This window comes from Coloeus monedula (assembly GCF_965178545.1).
Source record: "Coloeus monedula genome assembly, chromosome: 1".
Taxonomy (NCBI): domain Eukaryota; kingdom Metazoa; phylum Chordata; class Aves; order Passeriformes; family Corvidae; genus Coloeus; species Coloeus monedula.
The window spans coordinates 148,582,251-148,601,711 of NC_138781.1; the positions used below are offsets into that span (position 1 = coordinate 148,582,251).

At 38.3% G+C, this 19,461-nt stretch overlaps 1 protein-coding gene across 1 annotated transcript in view; it reads left to right on the plus strand.

Annotated features, from left to right (window-relative positions):
• NSMCE2 (NSE2 (MMS21) homolog, SMC5-SMC6 complex SUMO ligase) overlaps positions 1–19,461 on the plus strand; it is a gene marked incomplete at its 5' end in the record, with an annotated part of 130,904 nt that overhangs the window by 740 nt on the left and 110,703 nt on the right. The window contains one exon of the mRNA XM_082295016.1: positions 2,912–3,059. Within this exon, the coding sequence (XP_082151142.1) occupies positions 2,912–3,059 (148 nt within the window). The remainder of the gene's footprint in view (positions 1–2,911; positions 3,060–19,461) is intronic.

Sequence of the window (19,461 nt, forward strand, 5' to 3'; positions counted from 1 at the left end):
TGGGGGTTGCAAATATTAAGTGCTTTGATGCACCCATTGAAGACTTTCCTGGCAGAAAAGAGTGCTTTAAAAACACGGTGGTGAAACCAATTCCAGTGAGGAATGTGGCCCTCTCTTGGAAGTTGAGTGGACAGCTCCAAGCTGAAGTTGAAGAATTCACTTAGAAAGTTCAAGAGTGACATCTTTGCCTTGGGTTCTATAGGAAACCTGAGGAACAGTTGACTGGCTCAAAACAGCCGGGTGGGAAATAGTGGGGGAACAGGGCCTGTAAGCCCTGATGTGACAGAGCATAGAAGATAGAAGGACAGCAGCACATGTGCCAAGCACACTCCACTGCCAGGGGTTTAGAAGCTGCTGAGACAATGCTGGATCCTTGGGGTGGTGACCATCTACCTTTCTCTCTCCATTTGCTTTGTCTTTCTCTCTCTGGTGTTCTTCTCATACCTTCTTCTCAAAATATGTTGTAAGCTGGACCAAAAAATTTCCAGTGTCTTCTTGTGTCTGGAAAAGTTAAAGTTTGCTAAGCTAAAGTTTGGGAGGTGCCTTATTTTGTCTGGATGTTTTAAAATTTGCGAAGTACCTTATTTTACTTGAATGTTCTAAACCTTGCAAGTAAAAGTTATTGAGTCTCATGAGAATTTGGTTGTTTTTCCCATGCACTGCCCAGGGTATATCCCACTACCTTCCCCTGAACCTGTCAAGCAGGCTGGGGCATTACAGGATTGTAACCAGTTTCTAAGAAAAATAATCTTTTATTAGAAAACAAAAAAAGGAAAATTCATCCAAAAGAAATTACTTTCCAAAAGACAGATTGAGATTAAACTACCAGTGCAATGATATGATTTAATATAACCAGTAACTTCTGCTCCTGTGTAGTTTGCTGAGAATGAAGAAGCCTTTTTAACTTCTTACTGTTGGGTTTTTTTTCCCGACTGCCGATTTCCAAAAGAAATTTCAGCAGGCTTTCTCAGTGAGATTTACCAGGTTCAAGAGGGTAATTCGGCTCTCTCTGTTAACTTTGATACTCAAGATGGGCTCAGAAAGATAAAGCTGCTAACATGATTTTATGTGACTATTCAATAGTGTATGTTTGGATCACAGAGGTTCTATACAAACAGTCTTACTAAGATGGCAAACAACTACATTAGAAAAAAGTAACATAACATACTAGCTGAAGGAATTTGTTATTAAATCTTCAAGACCATTCTTTTTCTTTGCTTTCAGGGAGTTCTATAAGGAACTTTTCTGTTGTCATCTGTTGTCAGTTTGACAGCCTCTAAAGATCTCTAATGATAGCAGTCACAGTCTTCTGTCAGGGAGAGCATGAGCTGACATAACTGGAGCTGTAGTTTAAGCCTGCTGCATCTGTGGAAAGATGCACCTTTAGAAGGCGATAGAGAGGAAGGCCAATTTGCCTGTCATTAAGAAGTTCAGTTTGTGGTGAGGTTGAACTGTTGTTAAAATGTTGCTGGAAGCACATGACATAAAGATGGTGTAGTAGAAGATAGTATTGACTGGCCAAGCACATTTTATAAATGGAAAAAAGAAAAAGATAGGAAATAAACATTAGGAGACAGCAGGTATTCAGGTCTCATAGTCTGCATGATACTGGTGAGGAACGTGGCAATGTTGTTTAGGTTAAGGGAAGCACAAGATGTAGTTCTGGAGTCTCAGGGAAAGCAGTAGAGGGAGATACAACCTTAGGTATACAAAGCTTGGGAAAAGCGTTGTACTTTCTATTTAGATGTTTTCCAGATTGCTGTTGGATTATAGCCTGTTACAGGCTGTTTTTGATAGAACAACTCTTCCCCTTCTGGTATACCCCAAATTTGTTTGTGGATTCTGCTCTCTATCTCTCCCAATGGCATCTGAATATAGTCCTTGAACATACTAGTTACTCTTTACGTGGACTAATGCAGTATTTCTGTCTATCTAAGAGTTCTGCTTTGTTGTGTTTATTTTTCCTTTTTTGGTGTATCTAAAGCCGAACCAGAATTTTTTTAATCTGAAACTTGAAGTATAAAATTCTGCACACCAGGTTCATGTTTCTCACAGTAGCTGCATGTTGTCTGAGTGGGTTATGGCAAAGCATGAAGAAGGAAGAGCAGAAATTGGGGATTTTTGAGAAGAAACCAACAGATATGAGCAGGATGATAGGCACAGCATAAGCAAAACCACCCAAAGGTTCTATTAATGACAGAGCAGCTAATCCCCATGAGGATGTAGGTTGTGGGTGTGTATTGCAAAGCCAGGGGGAGGTAAGGCAGATAAACAATGGTACCTGTGTGACTTTATTTTGTGCTAATGGAATCTGGTTACCAAAAGTTCGTAGCATCTTTGGCAGAAGGAGGGAGCTTTTTTAAGACAGGCTTTTATTTAAAAACATTGCTAGATGTTTTACCACCACGTACATTCTTAGTAGAGTGGCCCTTTGTTAGATTATTTTTTCCAAGGGCCAACTGTTGATGAAGCTAAATTGAATGTGAGAAATCATATTTCTTTCTAGCCTAATTGATAATATGCCTATAAAACCCAGACAGGTTTTTGGGCACATGGGCTTTTTTGGATCTTCCTCTGGATTGTAAATAGAGCAGTAGTTTTCAAGCAGACATAATCGTGGAGTTTGATCTTCACTGTGACTTAGCAGTAGGAATGAGCAGATGAATACTGCCAGTTGCTTTTAGTGGTGTAATTTTGCTTAATACTGAATAGGAGGTGAATTGAAAACCTGTGATGAATTGCACTTTCACTGAAATTACGGACATCTAGGGAGCTTTCATCCCTGCTCCCTAATGTTTCAGTAGTTCTGTTGACACTGCTTTATGGTTAGCTATCTATTAGAACTTACGTCTTCTCTCTCAAATTCTCTGTGTGTAAACTGCTTTTAATATGTTCTCCCTGTTATTTCTAGAGTGACAATTTCGAGATGTCAGGTGGTCCAAGAATCTCGTTCAATGCAATTGATTCTGCTCTTTCTTCTTTGAAAAACTGCCAGTCCTACATCAACTCTGGAATGGATGTGGCTACTCAGGTTGCCCTTGACCTTGTGGAAAGTTTCAGTAAGTATATTCTCTTGTATTGTGTCCTGAATCTGACAGATGAGTCCTAGACCTATGTATTTTGACTTAGTAACTTTTAATATCTGTCTTTATTATAGGAGCTGTAGCTCTTCTGGCTTGGCCAGGGTGTTTTCATTACAATCATGTGCCTGTTTGGCCAAACTTAGAAATACATCCTGAGAGAAGCAGGCCACAAACCACCCCTTCCCTACCAGGTTCGGGAAAAATTGAATTTTCCTCGAAGGAAAGTGAAAGAGATAAAAACTATTTAGTTAACAAACACACAGGAAAAGAATAATAATACTAAATAATACAATCTCTTGCTGTGGAGAGAAAAACCTGGGAAAATTTCAGAGTCTGTCCGTAGTCTCTCTCTCCCCCTCCTTGGAGCTGGGACGGGGTGGTGGGCCCCCCTCCAGGGCCAAGGCCTTGGTGGAAATTCCTCCTGATGTATTTTGATGTTGAAACAGTCCAGCAGAGAGAAAAGGAAAAAAAACCCGAAGTCCCAGGAAAACAAAAGTTCAACTCTCTGGAGGAAAAGGAGCTGGAAAAAAACTGGCTGAAAGCTGGCTGGAGAGCAAGCAGGCTGCTTCCTCACCCTCTCTCGGCAGAAGCAGACAGGTTTTATCTCTGTGTACTCGGAACATGAAAACAAACTGCTTTGAAAAAGTGCACTTTTCTCTCTCCCCTCTCAGGCTCAGTTTAAAGGCATAGAAAGGCATGTATACTAATTTCTGGGGATAGTGCAGTGATAGGGAATACAACATCAAGTCACCCCAAGACAAATCATTTCACTTAAAGATTTCATTTAAATGATAAATTCAGTGAAAACGTAAATACCAGAAAAACACTGTCCCTGCTTTTGTAGCACCCAAGACTAATTGTGTTCCAGTGGTTGTTACTCCACAGCTTTGTAGAAACTTTAACGTTGCTGAATCAGATGGAGAAGGCCCCTTAAGTGGGTGAATAAAATGAGTTTTCATTCTTACGCTCCTTCTTTGTGTGTGTTTTATTTGACATTTAGGGCAAAATGTATTAAAATAGTGCTAAGGTTTTTGAATACAAAGCTTGAGACACCTGTTAGGGGATGCAGTTTTTAAATGCCGTCTGTCCTGAAAATCAGGCCTTTTTTTGGGGTGCTTCAGTTTGGGCATTTACAAGGTGGGGTACTTCAAATCTATAATTACTGCCAACAGTCTTGTCATTGCTATTTCACAGTAAAAGGGGCACGGCAAAAGACACTGCACTTTTCAAAGACCAGCATTAGCTGGCTCATTTCCCATCACATCTTAGATCTGTGATAGGGTTTTCACTAGGAAAAAATAAAAATTTTAAAGCTCCAAACCCCGATAGTTTTAATAAAGAGCAGAGGGTGGAGAACAAGAATCTTCTGAAAGAAAAGCTCAGCTGTTCATTATAAATCTTGCATTCACCTAAGCCAAGGATTATGTACAATGAAGATGAATGTTTTTCTCATTGTCTAGTGTGATAGCTCTCTCTCCTTTGACCTTTTTGCTCTCAGAGACAATTGACATGTCATTTCTAGCAGGTAGAGGAAATGGAAAGCTCATCTGAGCAGTCAGCTGGGGATTCCCTTTGACATAAAACTCATGTAACCAGTTCCATTTCCCCTCTGCTTTAGCAGTCACCATCTCTCCTACTTTGTCATAAGCAATGCATGGAAATACATTGAATATATTGAATTCTTTCATCCCCAAGACCACAGAAATTAATTATTTATACAAAAATTAAAAGCTTTTATTAATTTCGCTTTTACTAGAAGCTCCTGTTGCATTCCTATTGGGAATGTAAAGCCATCTAAGCTCAACTGTGCAGGTTTGCAGGTGTAAGTCTGTGCCTTGTACTCCTAGGAAATGTCTCTTCCTAATTTACATGCTTCTGACACATTAGTCTTTAATTACAAGCTTGAAATTATTTTTTTTCATTTAACTCAGTAACCAAAAGGACCATTTTTGCGTTCTATCCTGAGAGGAGGAGATTACTCCTGATTAAATACCTGGTTACAGTTAAGTTACATCATGTGACTGGAAAACAGCTCTTACCTAGACCATAACACATTTTATTTTAGCAGAGGCAACTTTCCTGTGGAATCATGGTTATAAAATTATTAAGCATGATCTATTATCGTAGTCCATCCCATTGCTCTACAGAGAAGGTATTCCAGATTTGAAGGATTTGTAGGTCATACTTCTTTGGTCTGGTGTTCCAGATTACGTTTTTACTTACAACAGTTGTCTTCTTTACTCCTACACCTTTCCTTGCAGATGTATGTACTTGGAATGAACAAATAGTGAAGGTCGTCACTTTTACAAGGTTTGGTTTTCATTCCCCTGACTACTCTGCTTGGACTTCAAGTTCTTGTGTTCCTTACAGAATGCCATCAGGAGAGATGCTGGGTTTCTGTGGCATGACATGCTTTGCTAAACTCTCAGTGTTTTAGAATTAGCATCATCTGATCTGCTGGACTTGACTGTTCAGCTCCTACCTCCAGCTCATATGTGGCAATTTCTGTTTCTAGAGCTATTGCTCATCTGTCCTACTTTGCCTTCATGTTCTGAGGCAAAATACTAATTTAATTTTGAGACAGCATTAGATAATATATTTCTGTGTTCTTCCTGTCTCATTTGCAATTTGCTTTAATTTCCTTTGCGAAATCTGACTGTCCAGCTTCTGACAGGTTTCATTGCCAGGCTTTGTGGAAGCAAGGAATTCTGTTGCAACTGTTTATTTTATTTTATGAGCAGTTTTTCTGTGGATGTATTTTGTTCCTTTAGTGTTTCATATTGGACTATGCTGTTTTTTGTGAATAGTAACAAAATTTTTCATAGCAAGTACATGAGAAAAATTACATTTGCTTCTTAAGATAAATGACTGATAAGACAACAAAGTTAGTTCAGTGAGTGATTTTTTCTCTCTTAATTCCTATTCTCCACAAACCAAATTCTAAAAACATTTACTGTTAAGTGTATTTATTAAATGTTTATTTTGTTCTACTCCTGTATAGATTTATGAAAAGAAATTACTTGTGTTAAATATTTGGGTCAGGCATTGCTCATACATGAACTTGTACAATCTTTAGAAAAATAAGGCTATTTATTATTAATAAGGCTATTGTTATTAATAGCTAACTGTGTGCAGAATAATTTTAATGTACCTGATCCTGAAAACCTTTTATTTTTTAAGGGATTTTGTTGATGTCCATGAAGTAAAATTGTTGATTAAGATCTCCTTGTCATTTGAGAACGTGGTGACTTTTAGCATTGAACACTGTTGTTGTGAGCATGTGCTGGCAAAGAGACAAAATTTTAAAGGATCCTGTAAGTGGTTAAGGATCTGTATCTAGAGGTGAAAATTAGTTTCAGCAAACTGAATGTGAAGGGGAAACAGCCAATTTAAAAACTCATTTTATTTAATGAATGAAAAACAAAGATAAATCTTTTGTCCTCAGTCTTTCTGCTGATTATCTTTTAGAAACTGACATCATCTAACGGTTGTATTTTTCTCTTATTTAAAGTACACTGTTGCTGTATAGAAGCATTTTGAAAAGTTACTATATAAATAAATGATGTAAGCAAAAAACCAGACTGTGCAGTTGATTTCATATGTTCTGTCTATGCTCAAAGTACTCTTGGATGTTCTGTGACCCAGCCTAGTAAAATACTGAAGGAAAAGACATGCTGATATTCATCAGTGGCCCACAACCTTCTGAGGGTCTGTATATTTTAAAGCTAAAGTGTGTGCCTATATCCTTTGCTGGATTGGAGTCCTAATAGATTTAAGAATATGAAGATGACACTGTTCAAAATCAATTATAATGCAAGTAAAATCATCTCAGTTCTACTATAATTTGCATCTTTCTAAATCTTGCCTCATTCTGGTTTTGAGCTTTAGTAGTGTGGTTGCAGAGTGAGAATTCATTAAGTCACTTGTCACAAGTACTTGTGTGGCAACTTCTCTGAATTGTAATGCTCTGAGTATTGAACTTTAAGCCTTATGTTGACACCTCTGCACACAGAGGAACAGCTGTTTGCACTTCTAATTCAACTTCTCTTGGTTGCTGAACTGTCTTAACTACTTGAAGTAGTTCTATAGAGTTAGAAAGCACTGATGGACATCTGTGTCAAATACTTGAATGATAAGTTTTATTCTCTGTTTTTGGAATTAGTGAAACCTGCAATGCAGTGTTGACTGATGTGCTGATTATGGTACAAATGCTGGCCCAGGATAGATCTGGTGTATCCATGACAGACATCCATCCCCAGCTTTGCTCAGAGTTTTTGGATGTAAATTTGGTCAGCTCACTGAGGATGCCAGTTTCAGGTGACTCTTCATGAGAAAGCAGCAGAACTTTCTCAAGAATACGGGATTGTAAAGTATGGAGAGCTGTGGATATTGGAATGAAGAAATCTAACTCAGGGTTATCTCCAGGCTTCCAGACAGCAGCTGCTCTTTAGATGGGGTGTTGCTTTTGTAGGGGCTGGAGCCCAAGCTGGGAGGATTGTCCAGTACAAATGGGAAATAACTGGGAGGTCTGGAGAGTATGCTAACTACAGACAAGATAAGAATTTCTTAGCATAAAACTTTTGAAAAGCATTTTAAAGAGTGAACAGCTAGAGTTTTGTCTAATTAGCTGGATGGGTTTTCTAGTAGAAAGCAAGATGCTTCCTTGATGTCTGGGACTTCCTTCCAGCCACACATCACATTCCCGCTATGAAGTGTAGAGGCCCTAAGGTGTGGAGTAGCTGTTTGGGAAGCAGTTACTGCAGGTGAATTATAATCTTGCTTGAGGAAAAAGAAAAGAGCTACTTTTTCTTCAAAAACATGCTGAAAATGTCATGGTCATCTGTTGCCCGTGGCTGTTTGCCATGTGTATGTATCAGTGATCTTCCTGTAGCACTATCAGGATCTGCTTGAGAATTCCTCCTCTCTTCTTAACATCATTTGAAGGGTTTTGCTGCTCACCAGTATGTAGAGAACATGCTCAGGGGTCTTAAAACTGTTAGTGATATGATTCTTTGGCATGTTCCCCAGATTAAGTTAGAGTTACAGCTCTGGCTTTTCCTTCTTGTCTGCTCATTGCATAACCTGCTCCTTCTGCCAGTAGAGTTTACCTCAGTTCTGTCTGCTTATCCCATTTGTGTGTTCCCCTTGTCCCAGGGCTGCTTCTGCACTTTTCTTCATGTGTACTACATTGCATCTCAGATGTGCAATGTCCTCCTTTTCTGACTACTTTCTCATCTCCAGATGGATTGAGATCCACTTGTGTCATCATGCCTGTTCAATACTAGCTAAACAGTCATTGGTAATGTAGGATCTTTCCATGTAGATTTAACCCTGTGGGATTACCCACATTACTTTGATTTATCTCACTGCTCACTTAGAATGGTTTTAACAAGAACAGCTCTAAATGTTGCTGAGGGTTGTTGACATAGGAAGAAGTGTGGAGCATACAGACATGGTCGTTAGCCTTGTTTTATGAAATTATTGCCAGCCTTTTGATAGACAGTTGGATGAGTTTATATGGAATATCCACTATTCTTTGCAGTGACTTTCTAAACCCATTGCAGCAGCCTAAAACAGTCCCTCTTGAAGATTCTAAGTTTGTTCATTCTTGAGAGAGGCACCCTTTCCATGAAAGTTTCTCTGTCATTGACCTAAAACTTCTACTTGGAATGGTATAAACTCCAGTGTAAAAATGGACTCTGTGGCTGTGTTTGAATATCAAATGATTTGGTTAATTTGTTTTCTTTGTTCTTTTTTTTTTTTTCTAACTTATTTTTCCTTGGAAATTCAAATGCAGGATTCCTGCAGTATCGTACCATGAATCTTGGCACTGGCAAAGTTCTTGTGCATGAAATGACTATGATGTGATTATTTTGGAATCCAGAAATTAACCTGCTGACACCTGTGCTTCTAAAATGTTTACTGTCTCTTCGTTTCCATGGTGTTAGAGGTCACTGTGCTTCATAAAAATAATCCAAACGTAAGGTACTTGTCCTGAGAACAGGCTGTAGCATCTAGGCTGGAATGACACTTTGCAACTTGCTTGAGGAAAAGGTGTGAGCATGAAGGTCGTCTGACTGAGGAAATGAGCAGGATAAACTTTGCCTTGCTGCTCTGTTCTTGTCCAGTCAAGATAAGCCATGTCAAGATATTTTCTTGCACATCTTGCCTTCCATCTTATATGAATGGTGTTTTGGTCAAGTCTCCACCTCACAGTGGCTTCGTAATGGTCAAAGCTGTGGCCTGTGTTGCAGGGACTCTTCATGAGAAATCAGACCTTGGTTTTCACTTTTAAGTCCATATTACCTGTGAAGGTGCTAGTGAGAAGAAAGTAGCAAACAGTTTTATATGCACTGCAGGAATACAGGTTTTTTCTTATTGGAGAACCTAAGTGTAGATTTTCTGTTTTCTTGTTGGAGAATGTAAGTGTAGAATGTCAAGGTCCATCCTGGAGATAAATGACTTTTCACTGACAGTTGCTATACAGAAATGTTTTCTTATTATGAGAAGGTACTGTAGAAAATGAAGAGAGGCCAATGATGCATGAAGTTCATCCTTCTGTGCTGACCTCTGTGAGATGCTTCCTGTGAAGCTGCAAGAATTTCCTCATGATACCATGCTGTTCACAGTTTTATTCTAACCCCAGGTTTTTCTCTGCCTGAAGCTGTTTGTTCACTGGTCTGATTTGTTGCTACACCAATGTCTGTGATGATAATTGGTGACATGCACTAACTCAATGTAGGCACCAAAATTACATCTTTCTTCTTGGGGAAGTTCATTTCCTGTTGTCTAAAGTAAGCTTGTATTTTGTGGTATGGGAAATAAAATGTTCCAGATTCCTTTTCTCAAAATTACTAATTTTGCTTTTCTTTAAATCCCTTGCTTAAGATTAATCATTTTAGGAAAGATGTGCTTTTAATCTTGACTTATCCTTCTCTTCTATTGTGCTGTGCTTCTTGTATTGTTTTACATGTATTTAACCTTTCAACTAACAATGAGAAAAATACGTTTTCTTGAAGTAGGTAGATATATGATGTAATACTTGCAGTATTTGTTCAAGTAATTTTATTCTTTGAAACAAGAAAGACTGGTTGAGTTCTTGTGAAATGCTTTTCTGAAAACAAAAAAGTTACATTTTTTTGCACTATGCTCTGCAGTCAATATAAAAATTTTGAGAGGAGAGGGTTGGATTAATTTTTTGTTCTACCTCTCTTTACTTACAGTGTTTGTATCCAGCACTGATGAGCCTGTTGCTGGAATACTCTGATTGGTTCTGGAAGCTGTTCTTTAAAGAAGTTGTCCGAAAAAGGAGAATTTGGAAATGTGCCTTGTTTCAAAATCTAGAAAAATATTACTTGTAATGAAAGACTTGTGTTCTTTTATATTTATCCAAAACCACTCTGACTGTAGTCTGTAATCTTACAAAGTGGGAAGAAACAAATATGTAGTGTTGTTACTCTTTCCTAGCTGTAATTTTGCCTGCAAGAACACAGTGCAGTGAGGGGAAAGCAGCTACATTAAGCTGTAAAAAGCCATATTAAGCAGCTATATTATTATATTAAGCAGCATGCTTTTGTTCTGATGGCTCTTTTTCAGTTTGGGTGCTCATTAAGCTGAGTGCATCAAGTATGTTTGATCTCAACTTTAGCGGTTCGAAGGAAAGAGAAACCCTTTAGGTGGCAGCAGAGGCTTTCCTTTTTCTTTTACCTGCTGTGGCACTCTGGAAGTCACTCGTAGAATGGATATACAGGTGTTGGTGTCATATCACTGTACTCTTACATGTAGTGACAATAAAATATAAATGAAGGATTGAGATTAATAGAAAGAGAATTTGTATTATCAGATCAATACAGATCATTGCATTTATGCATTTATTCTTGAATATGTGACTGTGGTATGTTGCGGTTGAACTAGAGAGTATCATACATAGTGAAATTAGCTTGCTGAATAGCTGTCCTTAGTGTGTTCTCATGGAAATGTACTGACAACATGCGCCTGAGCAGAAGGTCAGAGCTGAACAGTCCTGGGCTTTGTCTAAACACTTACGAATGCTCAGATGAATACTGCACAGTTTTATTTTACAGATTTTGGTAGGTGGTATTTACACAGTGTCTGATGTCAAATACATGCATATGTATGTGTGAATATTTATTCAATTTTCTTATGTATTTTTCTAAGGCGGTGGATAATTTTCTCCCCCAAAGGTCATTATGAGTCAGAGAGATTTGCGGTCGCCTGGTGGGTTACCTCATGTACCCGTAGTTACTATAAATTTCTCTGTCCTAGACCTCATAAAATCTCAGTAGTCTTCAAAATAGATCATAAGCGGGATTTAAATGCTGTGTAGACCTTTTTGGAGACCCTCTGTGTGCTAGTGATAACCTTGAGAGAATGAGTGAGCTTACAGCTGTAAGTTATAGGCTTGAAATTGCTGGGTGAGGTTCTTTGGCCTCTGCTATGCATGAGATCAGAAGAATGATCCTGATGGTCTGTTCCAGCTTAGAAATACTATGAAGTACTGCAGAGGTCTTGTGTGGGCTCTTTAGCACAAAGATAAATCAACCTCTTTGAACAAAAGCCAAAGAGGAATATTTTATCTGAGTAATTTACTGTATGAAAATATTCTCTGTAGTATATAAATCTGTCATTTTCTTATCATTGTATTTCTGCTACAGAAATGTGGCAATAAGAAAATACCACTAACTCCTGCTTCAATGTAGAGGCATATGGTATATATAGAAAGTAGTGTGGGCTTTGAAGAACCCACTCTGAAGACTTCAATTTTTATCAATTTAAGTAGATAGGTATTTAGCTCTCAGTGATCTAATTGTGTGCCTAAATAACTGGGGAGGGAAGAGGAAACCACAAAAGTAGGAAAAACTCTGGGGTTGGCAGCATTCAGAAAGATTAAGAATATAAAGCAATTGTATTTCTTATTTTGATTCTTTCTACTAGCAAAAGATTTATCTGGGTAAAAAGTAAGCATTGTGCTGACATGTTCTCAGTGTCTGGTCAAAACATGAAAGAAGCCCTTATGTAGACATGATCATTCTGAAACTTCTTCCAGATCCGTACCAATAGATACAGGGCACTTTTTTAATTCATTTTTTTTTCCTTTCTTTTCCTGTCTCTTTTCTCATCTCTTCAAGAATTCAAGAACTTGTTACTAGTTTTTACCTTTTTTTTTTTCTGCTCAAATAACTTTTTTTTGTAAGTGAACATAGAATTAATTACTAGAGGCTTTTTAATACTTTCAGATAAAAAAACCCCCAAACCAACTCTGACTCATAGCCAGGTTTTATGACATGTTTTATGAAATGTACAGCAATGTTATATAGCTCTGACGCTCCATTGAGGAACAAAGATTGTAATATGGACTGATTAAATTCCAGGAATTTAAAGTTGAATGTTTGCTTTATCAGTCAGAATTGTGTGCAAGACTTTTGTGTTCCTTATTGACACTGAGAGCTAGGAAAAATACTATCCTTTGGCGGATAGGCAACGGTTGGTGGTCTGAACTGGAGCTTTAAAACATTTTTAGTTATGATTTTCATAGATTATTTTGTTTCCCTTCTCATTTTCTTTCCCATTTTTTCAGAAGAAGAACAAGGAACACATAATAGCATTATATGAATGAGATAAAACAACTGAGGTGCTCTTGAGTCTAATTTTTCTGAGTCCTCAAGGCTGGGACTAACTGTGCTTTCAAACTGGCATCACCCTGTGGCCTTGAAGAAGTCACTGGAGTTCACAAAACACGTTTCCTTTCTATAAAAAAAGGCATCAGGAGTGTTTTGGGATGATGTATGAATATCTCAAACTCCTGTGTAGGTATTCACTTTTGGTTTTGCTTATGTCATCTGTACCTGGGGAAATTATGTTACAAGAATGTAAAATAATGCGAATTGTCTGTAATGGTGGTAGGTGATTGGAAAGAGTAGCAGATAGGTAGCTAGGGAAAAAATATGTACAGGGGAAATAAAAGGCAGCAGAAGATACCATGGCAAAGATATCGTCCTTGCCTTTTGTGAATTGACAAATTGGAAGTATCACAACTGTAGGTGTGATCCAACAATTACAGGTGATATGAAATGGTTTGAACCACTAAAGTACACTCAGGGCACTAAAGGAGGATTTGCACTTAGATGAAGTTTATGAGTGGATCCACAACCATGTCTACAGGAGGGTAGTCTGGTGTTAATTAGTGGGATAATACTATGGGAAGAGGGAAAGTTTTACGCTGATTCAAAAAAAGTGCTACTAGAACTGCTTACGGAAAGAAAATTCACAGTGAAACCCACAGTTCAGCAATAGGTCCACTGAAGAATCCATCCTATCTCAGAATAAACTGTTCAACCTTGTGTTTTCTTTCTTGTTTCAGTTTTCAGGCACTGGATCTTACATTTCTATCTGATAATCAAAGAGCCCAGTATGTTCAGAAATATTCAAGATGGTAGTGGTAGATCGTGAACAAGTCACCTTTAACATCTTTTAACTTCACAAGTTGATCTACTTTAGTCAGTCTGGGTGTAAGTCCCAGTTTCCAGGCATGAGTAATTTGTGTTGCTCGCTCTTTGAATTACTGAGAGAGCTTATTGAAGTAAAATGCAATTAGCAGGATTTAGTCTCATGCTTGTTTTGTTTAGAGTCTTTGCCTGAATTATACACTATGTGCCATTAAAGATAGGGATGCATCTGCAAAATTGTCAGCATACAGTCAGCCCCTTCTTAAAACAAAATAAAAACCAGAACAATCCCTGTACCCTCATAGACATTGAACAAGGGTCTGACATTACTGGTGAGCGTCATACAGCACATTTTATGTAGGGCACGTAGTAACCAAGTAATTGCTGTCACTCACACTGCCCAGCCACCCTCAGGCAGTGTTTATGTTAGGTTAGTTCCCAAACTGTGCAGTACACAGCAGTTACTACTAATGACTGGGGAACTTAAGCCCTTTTTTGTTATTGTTGTTTCAGTTTGTGTTTTTTTTCTTGCTTATGGACCTTTATGCCAATAAAAGAAAACCAACAGCTATGAGTCTGTTAGAGCTGCTATTACATAAAAGGATGGGAGAAAGTAAGAGGTGACCCCCAAAGACTGTAATCATTGGGAAGATAGCACTTGGACATAGAGAAAGAATCAAAAAGTAGACTAGCAAGTGCTCAGGAAAAAAAAGTGGGAATGGGGGAACTGGATGAGAAGGAAGACTAAAGGGAGAGGAGCAAGTGGTAAAGAAATGTGTAATGAAGGACAAGGAAAAATAAGAAATAAGAAAGCCACAGCAACAGGATTAAGCAGGACGGTATGCTGATCATTCTCTAGATGGCAAAAGAAACTTGAATGCCTTCCTAGTGGTGTTTCCATGTAAGCAACTTCTGTTGTTGCCACAAAGGTGTTACCTTTTACAAAGGGGAAGAGTAGTCTGGCATGTAAATGGAAGGAGGAGTGGTCCATGTGGATGAAAATGAGAAGATAGATGTGGTCATTCCAATTAGTCCCATGCTAGAGTTGTTCAGCATACGAATGTGAACCTTTTGCCTTTTTGACACTATGAACATATACTATAGAGTGCTCTGAAATATGCATGTGCAGTAGGGCTCAATAGAAGGTGGCAATCTCAAACTGCTCTCTAAATTACATGTAATGAACTTTCCTATTAAAAAGGCTTAACAAAAGGAGCCAGCTGGCTTAAGGAGAAGGTGGCAGATGAAAAGAACACAATTCAAAGAAGTGTTCACACATTAAGGAAGTAATTTTAACAGGCTTTCCCCAGACTGTAAGTGGGAATGGAATTATACATTGCATGTAAATGTCAAGTGACAATAATATCTTCTGAGTTAAATCAACCTTGCAACCTCTTCCCTATTTTTCTTTAGATGAATAAAGTTTAACTTGTGATTTCCTTACTAATCATCTTAGTAAGCAGTGGGTGAGTAGACTCTTTACTGCATGGGTAGATTAATGTGACATTTTCACAAGACTTCATTTTTTGAAGTTCATTACTTGCGGGTGTGGATCTAATTCACAGCTGTTTTTGAGAGAATTAGGTATGCCATAACTCATTCAAATTATGTATTTTCTTGGTATTTTTAGATTTTATCCATGCTTTGTTAAAGGTATGTAGTCTGGCCTCATGTCTCAACGTAATCAAGATTTCTCCACTGAATATACTTTTGTGTACAGACTTGGCCCAATCACTTTTTTAGAAAAACAGATTTTAAATTGAAAAAATTCAAGAGCATATCAGTATAAAGGAGAGAAAATTCTCTCAACTAGTGTGTGTTAGCCATACAAATCTCAAGCATAGTCCTATGGTTCTGAATTTAATTTATTTTAATAACACAATGACTGAGAGCTGTCATATTTTACCAGTTCTGTTTAAGTATGGAACAGGCAGCCTTTTACTTCTTATCTAGTTACAGAACATTTCCACATTCATTTTCAGTTTATATTCCTGTTTTTTTCAAAACTACCCCTTGAGAAGCCACGAGGCCCCTCAAAGCTCCTTCTTTCCTACTATGGACAAAGATAACAGCATTATCTAAAAAACACGCTGAGAGACCATAATCCGAGGTGTACTGTAAGCCGTCAAACAAATTCCTGTTTCCTCTCAAAATCATAAATATTTGTGTGTGTATGAGAGACCCAGGCAATACAGACTTGCATGGCTTTTTTTTGGACAGAGATGTTCATTTTCCACATGATAATAAAGTAGCAGCTCCTTGTAATAGGACAAATTTTTTGTATGAATTTTGTGGGAAATGAAATTTCAGCAATGGAAAGATTTAGCTCTGTCAGTTACCAGCATTCAAGCAGCAGAATGAATGCCACATACCAGCAATTTGGGCCAAAAAGGGGAGATCTGCCAATTCACAGAAGAGGTTTTATGCAAAGGAAGCCTGCTAGAGGCAGAAAAAAATGCTGGTTTTCATTACACTTAAAGTTTGTGTGCAGTCTTTGCCTTTGCCTAGTCTGTGTAAAGAGGATTATGTGGGTTGTTTTTTTTTTGTGTTGGGGTTTTGGGGTTTTTTTGGTCATTTTGAGAAATTACGGGCTCTGAAAGCCCTAACTTTAGTACTGTGGCATGGTTGGCACTTCAAGTGTCATATCAATATGTGATTCATGCTGAATTGGATGTTTCGCATGAGGAACATCACCTGACCTTTGCTTGCATGAGACGCTGGTTTTATAGATTGCTTTAGTTTAACCTTGGTTGTGTTCTGTCTGTTAGTTCTCTTCAGCAGAAACTGGAGAATATCCAAAGCACATGGAAGTATCTGCGTTCTCAAAAATTAAGTTTGGAGATGATACTCGTATCAATTTCTAGTAACCTTCACATTTCTGAGAATCTGACAGAATCTGATCAGACTGTTTCTGATTTTAAAACTTCAACCTTTCTATTGTCAGCTGTATATTATGAATCTGATTTGTCTTTTGTTTATTCCTTTATGTACTGGTCAGCTCTGTTTTAAGAGACTTCACTACTTTGTTCACAGTGGTGTAAAATGTGGAGTTGCCTGCCAGCCAGATTTGTCTCAAAAGCTGCCTATAAAACTGGATTGTTTTCCCACCCTGAGCTTGCTGCTCAGCTGCAATACAGCCAATGCCCCAGCTGGTTAGCAAAAGAACAGCCATGCTCTGTCTGGGGCTACTGATAACCTTCTCTAAATTCTGAAGTCAGGAATGCCAAGGGTTGTAGAAGCAGAAGTATCAGAACTTAGATTGGGAGGCTGTGTGGGTTCAGAGAAAAAAAAAAAAATGTTTTAAGCATCTAATCAAAATACTGGGCATTTAAAAACCAGACATATTTTGGCATTTTTCCTCCCCCATCTGTTTCATTTTGGGTTGGTAATGTTAACGTTTGAGTGCTTGATGAGTGTTTGTTTGTGTCTGCATGAAGCTGTTGCAGTTGGTTGCAGAAACTTAGCTTGGATTCTGTGGGGTTTTTGTGTGTGTGAATGTGACTATGACCACTGAACTGTGCTGAAATAAGACAGTGATGGATTGTCTTGGAGTGAGGGGATTATCTTGGTCTTACCTTCCTGTTTGATATGTGTTGTGTTGCTTTCCCTTGTACTAGAGCTCATGCACACTGCAGTCTGCTCATGGGGCTTTGTGTGCGCTGCACCTGCAGAGAGCAGGTCACTCAGCTTTGGTGGGCACTTTGGTGGTCACTCAGCTTTGCTGAGCACTTTGTGCACAGCAACAGGACTGACCTGTGTGCAGTAAGGGACTGAGGGTGAGACCTGTGCACGATCCAGCCCTCAGCTGCTTTGGGAGGCCACTGTCCCATGCTCTGTCCTACGTCATGGCCCCGCGTCTGCCTAGGACAGTGCGGATGCAGCATGTGGCTCCTGTTTCCTGTGGTGCCACAAGTCCAGTTTGTGCAGTTTTCAGCTCAGAAGTAGCTTCATCAGACTCAGATATTATACTAGCTTGAGCCCAGAACCAAGACAGCTACATTTACTGAAACATTACAGTGACTAAATAAGCTGTGATGAGGGCTTGTTAGCTCTGAGCTAGGCTGCCTCCACATTGGGACAGAGAAGTAATGTTTCTGAGAATTTTGATGGTCTTGGGTGAAAAGGGCTTATTTTCGTATCTTACTGATACTTTTTTTTCTGAAAAGTCTTTCCAACCCATTTCCCGTTTCCCCTAAATGGAGGAAATTCTAAGTAATTACTGCATTTAGTTTAATGAAGGTACTCTTTGAATGAGCTTCTCTGAGATGAGAAATATAATTGGTTCATTAACACAAGCAAAGTTTTTCTTGTGAAAAACCTGATGATATTATTTACTTCTGGCTCATAACAATCATGCCTTTTATTAGAGACAGACTTGCACTTCACACCAAAATACTTATTTTTCACCTGTCAGTGCAATTTAAAATATGAGAAGAATTGGTTTTTTGGCAAGAGAAAGCATTAATACAGTTGACTTGTAAATAAAAACTGCATGGATTATCTCTGTAGAACTCATAATGTGCCAGTAGAGGTCTTGAGTAGTACAGAAGAAATTGTGATTTAAAAAGATCTAACAAGTTAGAAATGAACTTGTTGGAATTAAAAAAAAAATTATTTTGCTGATATTCATTTCCAGAGGAATCATAGATAAAGCAGCCTGTGAGTCTTTTATAAAACGGTAAAGACCCATTAAAAGTCTTGAAATAAAATTCTTCATTTTAAATATCAGTTTTACTAAGTATTCTGAGAGATCAAAGAGTACCAATTACAAGACCTTAACAAATACTTCCCTGTTCCTTGTAAGGGAAAATATTTCAAGAAAATTTTTCCCTAATTCCAGTGTTACCTTAGCAAGTTCTGAGAGGATGAATTGGGTAGAAGGACAGCACTAAACCCCTTATTTTAAAATATTCCCAGCCCTCCCATCTCTCCTTCTGAGTAAGGCAAGGACAGCAGCAGCTTGGGGCACTGAACCAGGCTCTGTTGTGTGGTGCAGATGTGTCCATGCCTCCAGAGGCATGAAACATTTTGTTAGTCATAGGAAAATCCTTTTCCATTAAAATTAGTAGTAAATAGTAAATGTTGTTTTCAGCCTTAATTTCATCATATGTTGAAATCCACTGGGAAGAGCAGGATATGTGTATGTGTGTGTGTGTGTGTGTATGCATGTATGTATTATATATATTATATATTAGATTTATATATATATATTTTAGGAAAACATTGGGGAGGTTTGCTGTTTATTTTATGAGAGATTGCTGAGATTTCTCTAAGAAGATATTGTATGCCTTGTGCTTACTTTGAAAATACACAGGTGTGGTTCTTTTACCTTTTTCTTGGCAAATAAGTTGATTTAGGAAGTTTCCCCCCCCATTTCCACCCTGCTGCAGTTTGCTACCCCCTTAATTGTACTGGTACAGCCATTTGAATACCTGCACTTCAGATTCCATTACTGGAATAGCATAGGTTTAGGTTTGGAGGACATATTGCTATTTTTAGCTTGAATTGTTTCATTAATCCAATTTATAGTATGACCCTATGAAAGGCTATATTATCCTGGCTGGTGAGCGGCAGAGGACGAACATAAGAGGAACAGCAGGGATGAGTGCCTAGGGAAATGACCTGTGAAACTCACTTTGTTGCCAAAGAAAATGTACACAAACCTCAGCCTTGGTGTTTTCTTGCTGCTTGTCTGACAGCATAACTTTTGTTTCTGTTCTTGAGCTTGTGGACATAGTGTGGAGGAATGCAGATGTACTCATTTGCTGAAGACAGAACTGTAATTCTGGATGGATATCACAGTAATGACAGGAAACTGATGTAGAATTATGATAGTGCAGAGCTTAAGTTGCTGCTCAAAACTGTTTCATCTTGTGAATGCTTTATCCTCCTTTCAGTGCTTCTGCTTACCA